The sequence below is a fragment of the Abramis brama genome (assembly GCF_963993115.1).
Source record: "Abramis brama genome assembly, chromosome: 22".
NCBI classification, from domain to species: domain Eukaryota; kingdom Metazoa; phylum Chordata; class Actinopteri; order Cypriniformes; family Leuciscidae; genus Abramis; species Abramis brama.
In genome coordinates this window covers 29,815,818-29,828,974 of record NC_139984.1, presented here as the reverse complement: position 1 = coordinate 29,828,974, position 13,157 = coordinate 29,815,818, and the positions used below count along the sequence as shown (strand labels likewise).

The following is a 13,157-nucleotide window of genomic DNA, read 5'->3' as shown; positions in this document are numbered from 1 at the left end:
AACTATATAATATCAAAAGTACTCAAAGGGGTGTAATTTTTTATGTATTTTTGCAAAAGTTCTGGAAGCAAACTGTGGAAAAAGAAATTCGCCATGGAATAATAATTTTAAAAAAAGGTAATTGTGAGCTGTGAATTTTTCTTGCAATTTCAAGTTTATATCTAGAAAATCTAGAAGTTCTTTTTTTCTGATTTTTTTGACACCTTGCACATTGCAGAATTCTGAGAAAAAAGTCAGAATTGTGAGATATAAACTCTGAAAACAAAAAGAATTGCGAGATCAGATGAAACAAAAAAAGTCAGAATCTTTATGGCCTAACTTGCAATTAACGTGCAATGAGATTGGGATTGTAAGAAAAATGTCAGAATTGTGAGATAAGAAGTCACAATTACTTTTTTTTATATAGGCTATATTTTTTTGTGGCAGTAAATTGTATAATTAATCATAAAGACTCACCTGTAGATGTGTGTACAGTAACTGCTGAGCTGCTCCTGATGGCAGGAACAGAGACAGGTGCTTTAGGATGAGAAGAAACATGTACTTCACCTTTAAAAGGACAATATTTCTGTGACTTAATCACCATTGAACCATATATAATCCATTATTATCTTAAAGCTGCAATCCGTAATTTATTTTGTTGTTAAAAATGATCTAAAATCAATTACTGAGGAAGTACATAACCAATCAGTGTTCAAAACTATCTCCTTATCTAAGACAGATTCACACCGGAAGTTATGAATATAACTATGGATCTGTGAGACCGAAGGATGACCGTCACTACGGTCTAAATGGAATGAAACCAATTTAGAAAGTCATACCCATGACCCCGGAGGCGGAGCTCTTACCTTGAACCCCTTAGTGTTTCGATCGACAAGGATAGTGACAGTCATCCTTCGGCCTCACAGATCCATAGTTATATTCATAACTTATGATCTGTTTTGACCTCACTCTGACCGTTACATAAATAGAATGAAACCCCTTTTCTGCTTTCTCTCGAGACATTATGAAAAAGATTTTTTTATTCATAATTTATGATCTGTTTTGATCTCACTCTGACCGTTACTACGGTCTAAATAGGGTTTAGGACTCATACCAAAAGGGTCGTGAGGAACAGAAGAATTTGGATTATCTGAATCTCGCTGACCAACAGACATCAACACTGCAGTTCTCACAGGTGTTGCACAGGTGACATCAATTCTATGAAATCATCAGCTTTCTGGCGGAGAGGAGAGAGTAATGAAGCTTATCAGTTTGGGTGTAACGATGCAGTTGAAACATAGGAGGAAGCAGGATCCACGTGCAGCACACTTTATTAAATAAACTCAAATCTTGACAAAATCAGACTCGGGGAACAGGACTCGGGGAACAGGACTCGGGGAACAGGACTCGGGGAACAGGACTCGGGGAACAGGACTCGGGGAACAGGACTCGGGGAACAGGACAACCACGAACATACAACATCAAGAACTCACAAAGACTGAACTAGACACAGAGCTTAAATACACATTCAAACAAGCTAAACAAGATAACAAGGGGGCATGGTTAATCAGAGACACCTGGGGAGACTAATAGACATTAAACATAATGGGAACTAATAAACATGTGATGAGACAGAGGAACATAGACTGGAATCATAACAATGGGGATGATTAGGAGGCCATGATGATGGACAGAGGCCAAAGGGCAAATTTGGCCAGGATGGATACACCCCTACTCTTTTTACGAAGGACATCCTGGGATTTTTAATGACCACAGAGAGTCAGGACCTTGGTTTAATGTCTCATCGTAATTAAATGCAAACTAGAAAAAATGTATGTACCTGTACCACTTAGGTGATGAACTGAATGGTGGATTATCGGTTGTAATTCAGCTTTCCTACCTGTACCTGGTCTCTGAGGCGAGAAAGGTAAGAGGACGATCCGGATGTTCATCCCGCTTTTATAGTGTGGGAAGCTCCGCCTCCGGGGTCATGGGCATGACTTTGGTCTCGAGTGATGGCGGAACAAAGGTTTCATTCTATTTAGACCGTAGTGACGGTCAGAGCGAAGTCGAAACAGATCAGGTAAGCCTGTAATAATGTTTTCTAATTTGATTGGTCAGTTCAGTTTTCGTAGGAAATAGGAGTTTGCCGCCGTTCGTCTTTGCGTCATTACCTCACGTCCGTATATAAAGGAGTCCCGGCACGTGTGTGGATGCAGCAGGCGGCGGATCGTTTGAAGCCTCTTTTTACAGCAGCTGGATGTGAATTAAACTTGCCATTTTGATGGCGGAACCATCACTGACAACTGGGGAATCACCAGTAGAGACCTCTAATTTTGGATATACTTCCAATACGTAGCCTAGTAGCTGTAATACTGATGTACAGTGAAGATCCACACTGGTGTGTTGACAGACAACCCACACAAACACCTCAAAACATTAAAGATAACTCTGCAAATAACTGCAATTTCAGGTTTCAAACAGAGATGGCGACAAAGATAGATCCTATATTATTAAAGTTATTTTTCAACAGTGTCTGCAGCTGCAACTTACCATAAACATCAACTTTGTATCTCCATCCTGAGATGTGTGTATTGATAATGATTAATGCTTTATACAGTCCAGATTCATTAATCCTGATGTCTGAGATGGTTAAAATGCCTGTTTCTTGGTCTAGCTGTACTCTGCCAGTGAGTCTCTTGTCATAATGTGTGTAAATTTTCCCTTGATGCATCTGTGCAACACGAGTACTTTGTCTGCCGCTTTCAAACGTCCACAGTATCTGAACGTCTCCGTTTAGATCATGAAGTCCCGGATGCAGATTGATGAAACCTCCCTCCTTCACTTTAACTGTTTCAATGGCATCAATCTCTCCACCCACTGAAACAATATGAAAACAGGTACAGGTAAACAAATTATTAATATGATATTGACAATTTTGGTTCCTGTTGATTTTCAATGGTTACAGCCAATAGTTAAACACCACATTAAACACACTGTGGTCGACACAAAACAAACAAACCTGATCTAATGTAGTCTGGGTCATTTCTATTTTTGCATACACTGTAAATAAAGCAATAACAAATAACCAAATCTTAGGACCTTTTGAATCTGCATAAAGCATGTTAGGACCAACAATGCACAGTTGTCAGAACAATTTAATATTGAGAAATATTATTGATTTGTTGCAATCTCCAAAAATACATTACAGCATGCATAAATTATGTCATTGCTATAGGATTATTGTTTGCAACTGACTTTTTAACTGTTTATACTGTTGTTGATTTTGTCAACACTATTAGATTACTGTGATGTGGTGATGCGAGGAACTTGTTTTATTTACATTTACATACTTTTATTTTTTATATGTTGATTGTCACTGTAGTCTTGTGAAGTGTTGTGGTTTATGTGCAACCAAAGATGCACAGATTCAAGCTGAATATCTTTCAGAGAAAAAAAAAAGTTTGTAGATTTAATTTCTTATTAATTCGGATTTAAGCTCTTGTGCACAAGTTGGGTTGAAGTGTCGCAGATTGGCTAAAAACAGAAGGGGTGCTTGAACAACAAACAACTGATGAACTATGCTATGTTTTTTAATAAATGATAAGATCTTTGATGATTTCTTTCATGCATGTTTGTAGCATTGCAACCAGCGGGTCTGTGGTTTGACATGATCTAAGGAGGGATAAAGGAAGTCGTTCTTCTTGTGGTTTCAGACAGTGCTGCATATAAATGACTTGACCAGAAGTTGTTTCTGTTCTGTGAAAAGTGAAACCAACAAATAGAAATAAAAATAAAAATGTGGCACATTTTAGTTTAAACAATGCTACAGTTTTGCAAGGAATTACAAAAATCTTATTTAAAAAAAAAAAAAAAAGTTTTCAGTTTTGTTCATCAAAGACACAGTAGGCCCAGAAGTTGCAGGAAATGGTTAAATCACTCTCTCTGTTAAAGTGACATAATGTGTGTAATGTTAAGTAAATGTTTCATTTTTCTTTTTCTTTCCTGATCTATGAACATCAGGAGAATTATTTCAAACTACAAATTTGATTATAAAACATTGACTAAAACTGTCAGAACAATTATTTACTGTGCATATTGATTAGATTTATTATAAATTGTGTAAATTTAAAATATAATTTACTGACGATGAAGCAGTAATTTATGCTGCTTATTGACATGTTCACCTGCATTTTAACACAGAAGTTTATGGTTATGCAAGTCAAGCTGGATGTTTGCTTCTTCATGATAGCAGTAAAACTGAGTTTCCAGACAAAATTTTAGAGCTTTTAAAATGAGGACAATTAAACACAATTCAACCTACTTAACATTAGGAGTCCATTAAAAATGTGTGTATCTTACCCTCCGCACAGATGAAACATAAGATGAAAGCCCACATACTGATGAATGTTTGTGATGTGTTTGTTCTTGTTCTCTCGATACTGCGCCTGCAGCTCAACTGAGCAGGATGGACACCTGCAATCAAATCACTTATATTGGTCCCACCGAAAGATGGCAGTGCGCGAGGGCTGAAAACTGACTCTCAAAAACTCCCACCTTTATTGTTTTCACCGGAGAGTAAAATTCATAAACAAGGCGGTTTAGGAAACTCACATAACAGACAGACAGATGTACATGATTTTTTTAGCAGCAATTAATGGTAATGTGTTAGTTCTTTTTGTATTCCTTTTGCCTTCTAACAATTATGTCTGAGGAAAAAGACAGACTGTTCAGGAAAAGATTTATGTTTAAATTAATAGAGAAAACTTTATTAACTTTAGAAGATTTGTTAGCCTAGTTTTTCTTTTTGTTCTGGACTGTTTTTCTTTTGTTTTTTTTTCTTCATTTTAATCAGCGTCTTGGATATTTAGATCGCGACTGGATTTTATCGTTGGTTTGTGAGTATACTCTTGACTAATTAAAACACACGAGCCCCGCCAAAGCATACTAACGATGTAGCATATTGAAAGACATGGGCGGTGCTAGTGTGGGCCGATTGGTTTTTAAATTATGACCCCTTGTGTTTTTCACAAAGATTTCATGAGAGGTCATGTTTGTCACATCGAAAATCATTCAGTGCTGCAGTCTGCTCTATGAATAAGATGTAATCTTGCATATTAACGCAAATTGTAGCTTATTAGCTTTCGTTCTGTAGACAACTCTGAAGTAGATGAGTTTTTTTGGAATCGCATCTTCGTTCGGACACAATTAGGATCAATGAAATGTGGACCACTTTTGCACTGTTAAAATATTATCTTCAACCAAAACAAAAAGATTTTTAAAGTTTTTCTTTCCTTTTTTCAAAACACATGTGGCAATGAGAGTGATTAAAAAAACAAGTTATATTTCGCATTTTGTTGAACTTCATGAAACATTTAAAACATTTTGAGAGGGGAAAATGAACAGTCACACAATACTCTCCACTTTTTGAAACACATTGTAGCAAAGTTATATTTCGAATTTTGTTGTATCCTACTTCATGAAACATTTAAAACATTTTGAGGCACGGGAAAAATGAACAGTCAGTCACACAATACTCTCCACATTTGAAACACATTGTGGCAATGAGAGCGATTAAAAAACAAGTTATATTTCGCATTTTGTTGTAGCCTACTTCATGAAACATTTAAAACATTTTGAGACATGGGAAAAATGAACAGTCACACAATACTCTCAACTTTTGAAACATATTGAACAGCATATTGAAAGCAGTGTGTTGAGTTTCTCAACGTTTTAAAAATCTCATTATGTCCATTTTTTGGTGTAATGAGTCCGACCAGATAACTACAACGCTATTACATGCTAGCTGAGAATCGCTGGACTTACGTTAGCCTGTTACTTGTCACATGACCCAGAGCCCTGAATTATTTTAATTTTTTTTACTAAAGCAGTATATGAAATCAGATGTATTACCTACCACCATTTAGTTGTTTTGTGTTATTTAAAATATTTACAATATATCTTTTTTTTAAACAATGCACTTATTTTTTTTTTGTTGAAAAAATGCAATTACCCGTTTCAGCCACCAGGGGTGCTCAACCACATGCAAGTTTTTTTGTTGCACAATTTGTTTTATTAAGACACAATGCCATTGCGTTTGTAAACTGGTAAATCAATCACTCATTTTCCAAGATAGCCTTACAAGAAAAGCAGATCTGTCTTCATTTCCTCCTCTGCACTCTACCTGTGCATGACATTTGTCAAGCTATGCAAAAAGAGAATAATAGACAAGATCCCGTAACACATTTGACTACAATGATGTCAAACGCATTGGTTCTTGTGTGTCTTGTGATTGATCATAATAATATGTTGAGATCTGTTGCAGACAGCAGGTGTGTTTGACTGCACTTATCATGCGATTCTTAAATGCCATTTCAATGCAGATTGCAAATTATATGGTAAATGTTCAAAGTTGAGAGGCATACAGGTTGCGATGTTAGAATAATATTGCATGATGGTTTTCAAGGATAAGCACACTTATTATTGACACAGCTGTCATGGTATAGACCACAATCCATAAAACATACAAGTGCACCAGACTAAATGACTGGAAACTATGTAAATTGTGCAGAAACCTGTTGGTTTGTCTGACTTCATGTGGTGCATATTCTAAACTCAGTCAATCAGTGTCAGAACCAAAATGCAGGGTGTTTTTATGTGGCATTTGGTTGATGTGAAAGCAAACTAAATTATTTGCTTATGAATTTCTGATGTACTTTTATTACATAATGTTTTCATTTTTATTTTAAATCTCTCTCTACTAATATATTAGCACTGTCAATCGATTAAAAAAAATAACTAACGTAATTAATCGCACAATTTTTCTGTAATTAATACAATAAAACATCTGAGCTTTTAATATTTTTATTTTGTAATAATTTCTCATATACTCTCCAAATTAATGTTGAAACAACTTAAAGACAGTATATTTTAAATATTTGTTGTAATGACATATTTTTAGAGTGAAGGCCAGTATATCTGATTCTAATGCTGTTACTGATGTCTTGATAAATGATTTTTGCTTTTAAACATTAATAATGGATTTTCAGTATTACAGTATAATTGAAAGCTATCAATTTCAACATTTAGTAGGCTTTAAAAAATAATTTTTAATTTAAGTGAACTTAAAACAATCTTCACATAAACCCATTATAATAAATGTCATATTTACCTTTGGCCTTCCTGTCTGGCAGAAAGTGAATAGTTATCATACTTTACAGTCTTAACTGCATACATTTTAAATTAAATATAGATGAATCCTTATTAAAGCTACAATTTTCTCTGTTACCTTTGTACTTTGATTTACTAATGACATACATCACAGCTTATTAGGTTGCTGTGACTTTAAGATTTGCTGCTACTGCACATGAAGCGGATCTGACTCGCATCTCATTTTCAATCTCTTTAAGTTCTTTCAAGACTTTATTTAAAGGAGAAGTTCACTTTCAAAAAAACTTTTGCTGATAATTTACTCACCCCCATGTCATCCAAGATGTCCATGTCTTTCTTTCTTCAGTCGCAAAGAAATTAAGGTTTTTGATGAAAACATTCCAGGATTTCCCCCCATGTAATGGATTCTATTGGGACCCAAACGGTAGAAGGTCCAAATGACAGTTTAAGTGCAGCTTCAAAGGGCTTTAAACGATACCAGACGATGAATAAGGGTCTTATCTAGCGAAACGATCGGTCATTTCCAAAATAAATAAAAAAGTTTAAGTTTTATAAGCACAAATGTTCGCCTTGCTCTGTTCTGTGATGTGCGTTCGTGACGTCACGTATTACGCAATTACGTTGAAAAGGTCACGCTTGAAAAATTTCTGTCCTGAAGAAAATGTTCTTTTTGGCTTTTTAATATTAAAACACCGAGGATACGCACACGAAATGGGCATTTTAAACGATAAACTGACACAAATACATTTGAAAATGTGTATATGGTCCTCCTTCCGCACATTCGTAAACACGTCAAGCGTGACCTTTTCAACGTAATTGCGTATTACGTGACGTCTTCAACGCGCATCACAGAACAGAGCAAGGCGAGCGTTTGTGCTTATAAAACTTAAACTTTTTTATTTATTTTGGAAATGACCGATCGTTTCGCTAGATAAGACCCTTATTCATCGTCTGGTATCGTTTAAAGCCCTTTGAAGCTGCACTTAAACTGTCATTTGGACCTTCTACCGTTTGGGTCCCAATAGAATCCATTACATGGGGGGAAATCCTGGAATGTTTTCATCAAAAACCTTAATTTCTTTGCGACTGAAGAAAGAAAGACATGGACATCTTGGATGACATGGGGGTGAGTAAATTATCAGCAAAAGTTTTTTTGAAAGTGAACTTCTCCTTTAACTCGTGTAAGACTGCTGTTATGAGGATACTGGACAAAACAGACATTTTGGCATAATTGTGTGTGTTATTGTTTGTTCAAGCGAGAACTCGATTCTGACAGTGCGTTCTCTTTTGTGTTGTCGCTCTTGAAGTGGTTTAAAAGCATTTGCATGAATAAGAGCGTGTTCATATAACGTAACACTAGCCAAAGGATGACGGGGAAAAATGGATGCTGCATTAATTGCGTATAATATTTTTAATAATTTTGATAGCACTATATTATATATATATATGGGTGTAATTTTTGACTCCTTAACATTCGCTGAGGACTATTAAGGACTTTTGCAAAAATGAAATCTTTTTTGTCTGCTGCTGATCTTGAGACAGTGATTCATGCGTTTATTTCCTCCCGCTTGGATTATTGTAATGCAGTTTATTTGGGAGCAAGTCGATCTCTTATTTCTAAGTTGCAATGGTCCAGAATGCGGCTGCAAGGCTCCCCACGAACACTAGGAAAAGGGAGCATATTATCCCAGTTTTGGGCAAAGCTGCACTGGCTTCCGGTTGGATTCATTATAATGTGTTACTCTAAGTTTATAAAGCTGCCCATGGCCTGGCTCCATGGGGATCTGGCTTTTTCTGTTGCCAGCCCAAGACTGTGGAATACCCTTCCACCTGACATCAGGGGTGTTTCTCATTTCTTATTTGTGCATCCTCATTACCTTTCCTCGCATCTCACGGTCTCAGCTCCACCCCCTGTAGGATGCGAGGGAAGGCTGCAAGGAAAGAAAAGGAGGACGGAGGGATTGAAAGAAAGCTTTTTTATACATTGGAAAACTTGATCACTCAAGCGTCACTTCACTGCGTCATCAGCTGCGCTCAAAGGATCTGTCCTTATGTTGTTTTAGTTTGGTTATTTAAGAAATTCATAATAAATAATAATAAAGCAAGATACCCCGTTGAAATATGTGAGATGTGTGGTTTATAAACTGCAAAGGTAAAGTATAAATTAAAATGATTGTGACCGATGAGAAGGGGGAGGAGAATTTGTGTCACGTTTAGTCGATAAAACTCTTCCGCAAAGGATACACCCGTGTTTCCTCACTTATGGCTCCTCAGGAAGCCTCCTCACTCCTCGATCCTTGACTCCTCACGGTGGGATTAGAGAATTGAGATGTCCTTCAAGATGGCTGAGCTTGATCGGTTTCCAGGTCATAGGATGGAGGACGGAGAAGCGAGGAAACGAGGAGGGATATTGAGAAGCACCCCAGATCTGCACCATCAATTGATATTTTTAAAACTTGATTGAAATCACATTTGTTTTCTATGGCTTTAAATTCTTGAAATCTTGGCAGTTGTATTTTGTTTTATTGTATGTATGTTAGTTCTTTCCCTTTGCTACTTTTTGTTATTTTTGTTTGTTTGTTTTTGTTTTTGTTACTATTGACTGTTGTCTTGTGTTCTGTTTTATTATGATTTGCTATTATCTGTAGACTGCTTTTAACTGTACAGCCCTTTGGTCTACTTTGTAGCGGATAGGGCTCAATAAATAAACTAGACCTGAGACTTTAGACATGAACTGTACACACAAGCATTAGGCCTATCCTGCATTTATCATCAGTGTCTGAAGGGGTTTGGACTATGAATGTTATGGATGGGTTGTACAATACACTAATTTTGCACATGAAAGTGGCTGAACCATATTTATTTGCTTTTGTGTAATCTCGCTAATATTGTGAGTTGTTACAGTATATATAAAAAAAGCTTAGCAACTAAACGGTTTATTATAGGCTATTATATTTCTCTGCATATGTCTTTGTTTTTTAAGTAATTTAACTCTGTTTCACTACTAACCTCGTAGAGAGATGCTGCACATAGGTAATTCACACGCCCACAATCTCTGCCTGTGAGATGAATGGGATGGTATTGCTTATTTGCTTCTTTATTTACTCATTCATTTCATTATTTATACAAAGGCCGTGGTGCCCGCATATACAGCATGCGGGCACCACGGACTTTGTATAAATAATGAAATGAATGAGTAAATAAATAAGCAATACCTTAATCATGTCATGTTTATACAAGAATATTTATTTACATACTGATTGAAGATTCTCATAGGTAGCATGCACAACAATAATTGCACAATGTTAAAAGTATATATGAAGAGTATACCTTACATAATTAAATAAAAAAGCAGGAAGTCATTACAGGGTAGCGCAGATTAATAGGGGGCATAAATGACACCACTAAAAATACCACCAGAATTAGAGAAATATTTAGGTAGAATTGCTGGAAATTGTTCAAATTTTTTGGAAATGATAAATTATTATAATTCGATATCTTTGCAACAAACACAGAAGAGACAAGCATTATTTCTGGCATCTGTAAGGCCAAATATCATTGCATGTCATTTGCTTTGTATAATAATAATGTATACAGGTACATTTGAATTATTAGACAATGTCAAAATAAAGTGAACCTGCAGAATTTGCGTTCAAAGGCATGTAAAGGGAACTGTAGTGTATTGAGTTGTATAGTATGTAAACTCAGGAATAAGCACTGTTTTGCCACTCTAGAGATTAACTCTGGGTTAGTTTTTGGTTGGCCAGTTCATTGTCCAAAAGACCTTTGTTCACAGAGTTTTGGTACATATTGCACAGTAAACCAAAAGAAGAACACTGTTGTTCCGACTATTATTTGTGTTATTTGAACAGTATCAAAACAGAGAAACGGTCTTGCAAGAAATCAAGAACTGTACCAACAGGCCAGTTAACAGGATCTAGGTGACGTTCACCACACCAGGCAGAGAATAATTTCCATTTCAGTGCATAAAGTTTTCTTGTAGAAGGTGCTCTGGAATGGAGAATAGTCTCAACGACCTCAGTCGAGAGACCGGATTCTATAAGCCGGGCCCCCTCAGAGGCCAGGCCCACAGTTCCACAATTCCGGATGAAGGTGAAATATTGTGCCCCCTGCTTGGGACAGCAGGTCCCTCCTGACCAGAATCTCCATGGGAGAGCCGTCTAGGGACACTAGGTCCGAGAACCAAACTCGGGCCGGCCAGTGAGGGGCTACTAATAGCAGACAGGCCTCCTTCCCAGCGAACCCTCTCCAGAACACCCGGAAGCATGGATATCGGGGGAAATGTGTACAGGTGTAGCCTCGGCCACACCTGCACCATCGCATCCAGTCCGAGAGGAGCTGGGTGCGTAAGGGAGAACCACATGGGACAATGGGTTGTCTCTGATGATGCGAACAGGTCGATTTGAGCTTGACCAAATTTCTCCCAAAGGAGCTCCACCACCTCGGGGTGAAGTCTCCACTCCCCGGGCCTCAGCCCCTGCCTCGACAGGATATCCACTGCCAGATTCTGATGCCCCAGAATATATACTGCCCTGAGTGACAGCAATTTCCCCTGGGCCATTAGGAGGATCTGATGGGCCTGCTTGCATAGGTGACGTGACCTCAGACCCCCCTGATGGTTGATATAGGAAACCACCGATGTGTTGTCCGTGCGGACAAGCACATGGTGACCTCTCAGGTCTGGCAGGAAATATTTGAGTGCTCGAAATACCGCCATCATTTCTAGCCGATTTATGTGCCAAGAACATTGATGGTCCTGCCAAAGACCTTTCGCCGAACGGCCACTCATGACAGCCCCCATCCCATGAGGGAAGCATCCATCGATAGCATTATGCGTCGACAAGAAGCCCCCAGCACTGGGCCCTGGGCGAGGAACCAAGGTTTCTTCCACATGACCAAGGCATGTAGGCAGGGGGCTGAGTGACCTTGATCGTGCAAAACGGATTTCCCCTCGGAGAAAACCCCTTGGTCCTGAGCCACCATTGCAGAGGTCTCATGTACAGAAGGCCAAAAGTGATTACGTTGGATGCAGCTGCCATAAGCCCCAACAGTCTCTCTGAACTGTTTCACAGTGAGTGACTGGCCTAGTTTTACGGCTGTGAGAATCGCAGAAATAAGTGCAGGAGACAGACGTGCTTGCATTGTTGTCGAATCCCATATTACACCCAGAAAAGTGGTCCTCTGTGCTGGGAGGAGCACACTCTTTTTGGTGTTGAGCCGCAATCCCAACCTCTTTATGTGAGACAGTACGAAATCTCGATGCCGAACTGCCATCTGCTCGGACTGAGCTAGAATCAACCAATCGTCGATATAATTTAATACGTGAATGCCCTGGAGTCTCAGAGGAGCCAGAGCTGCATCCACACATTTTGTAAAGGTGCGGGGTGATAAACCTAGGCCGAAGGGAAGAACCCGATACTGGTATGCTTCGCCCCCGAAAGCGAACCTCAGGAACTTCCTGTGATAAGGATGGATAGATACATGGAAGTACGCGTCCTTCAAGTCTATTGTGACAAACCAGTCCTCGGACTGAATCTGTGACACAATCTGTTTGAGTGTAAGCATTCTGAACTTGAGTTTCTGAACTCTGCTGTTTAATTGACGCAGATCTAGAATATGACGCAACCCCCCCCCCCATCCTTCTTTGGAACAATGAAGTAACGGCTGTAAAACCCTGACTCTCTGCTGGGAGGAGAAACCCTTTCTATAGCCCCTTTTTGTAGAAGCGTCAGTACTTCCTGCTCCATAACCAGAGCCTGCTCGGAGTCCACCACTGTGGGAAGGACCCCTTGAAATCTGGGTGGACGAGAACCGAACTGAATTCTGTAACCCTTTTCTATTATATGCAGGACCCACTGAGAAATATTTGGTAGTTTCTACGCTGCCAGAAATTCTGCTAAGGGAACCAGTCTCTCGAGACTGGCCTCTGGATTTGGTTGAACAGTCATTTCGGTGCCCTGAAGCGGCGAACCGGCAGGGAACAACCG

The 13,157-nt window shown here is 38.5% G+C and overlaps 1 protein-coding gene across 1 annotated transcript in view; it reads right to left on the bottom strand.

Moving 5' to 3' along the window:
* The window catches only part of LOC311072953 (uncharacterized protein), a 100,699-nt gene extending 96,245 nt beyond the window's left edge, over positions 1–4,454 (bottom strand). Inside the window, exons 1-3 of the mRNA XM_084098331.1 lie at positions 4,342–4,454; positions 2,533–2,859; positions 457–516 (exon numbers count right to left, since the gene is read on the bottom strand). Of these exons, the coding sequence (XP_083954457.1) occupies positions 457–516; positions 2,533–2,859; positions 4,342–4,378 (424 nt within the window). The 5' untranslated portion in view covers positions 4,379–4,454. The remainder of the gene's footprint in view (positions 1–456; positions 517–2,532; positions 2,860–4,341) is intronic.
* Between the last annotated feature and the right edge of the window lie 8,703 nt (positions 4,455–13,157).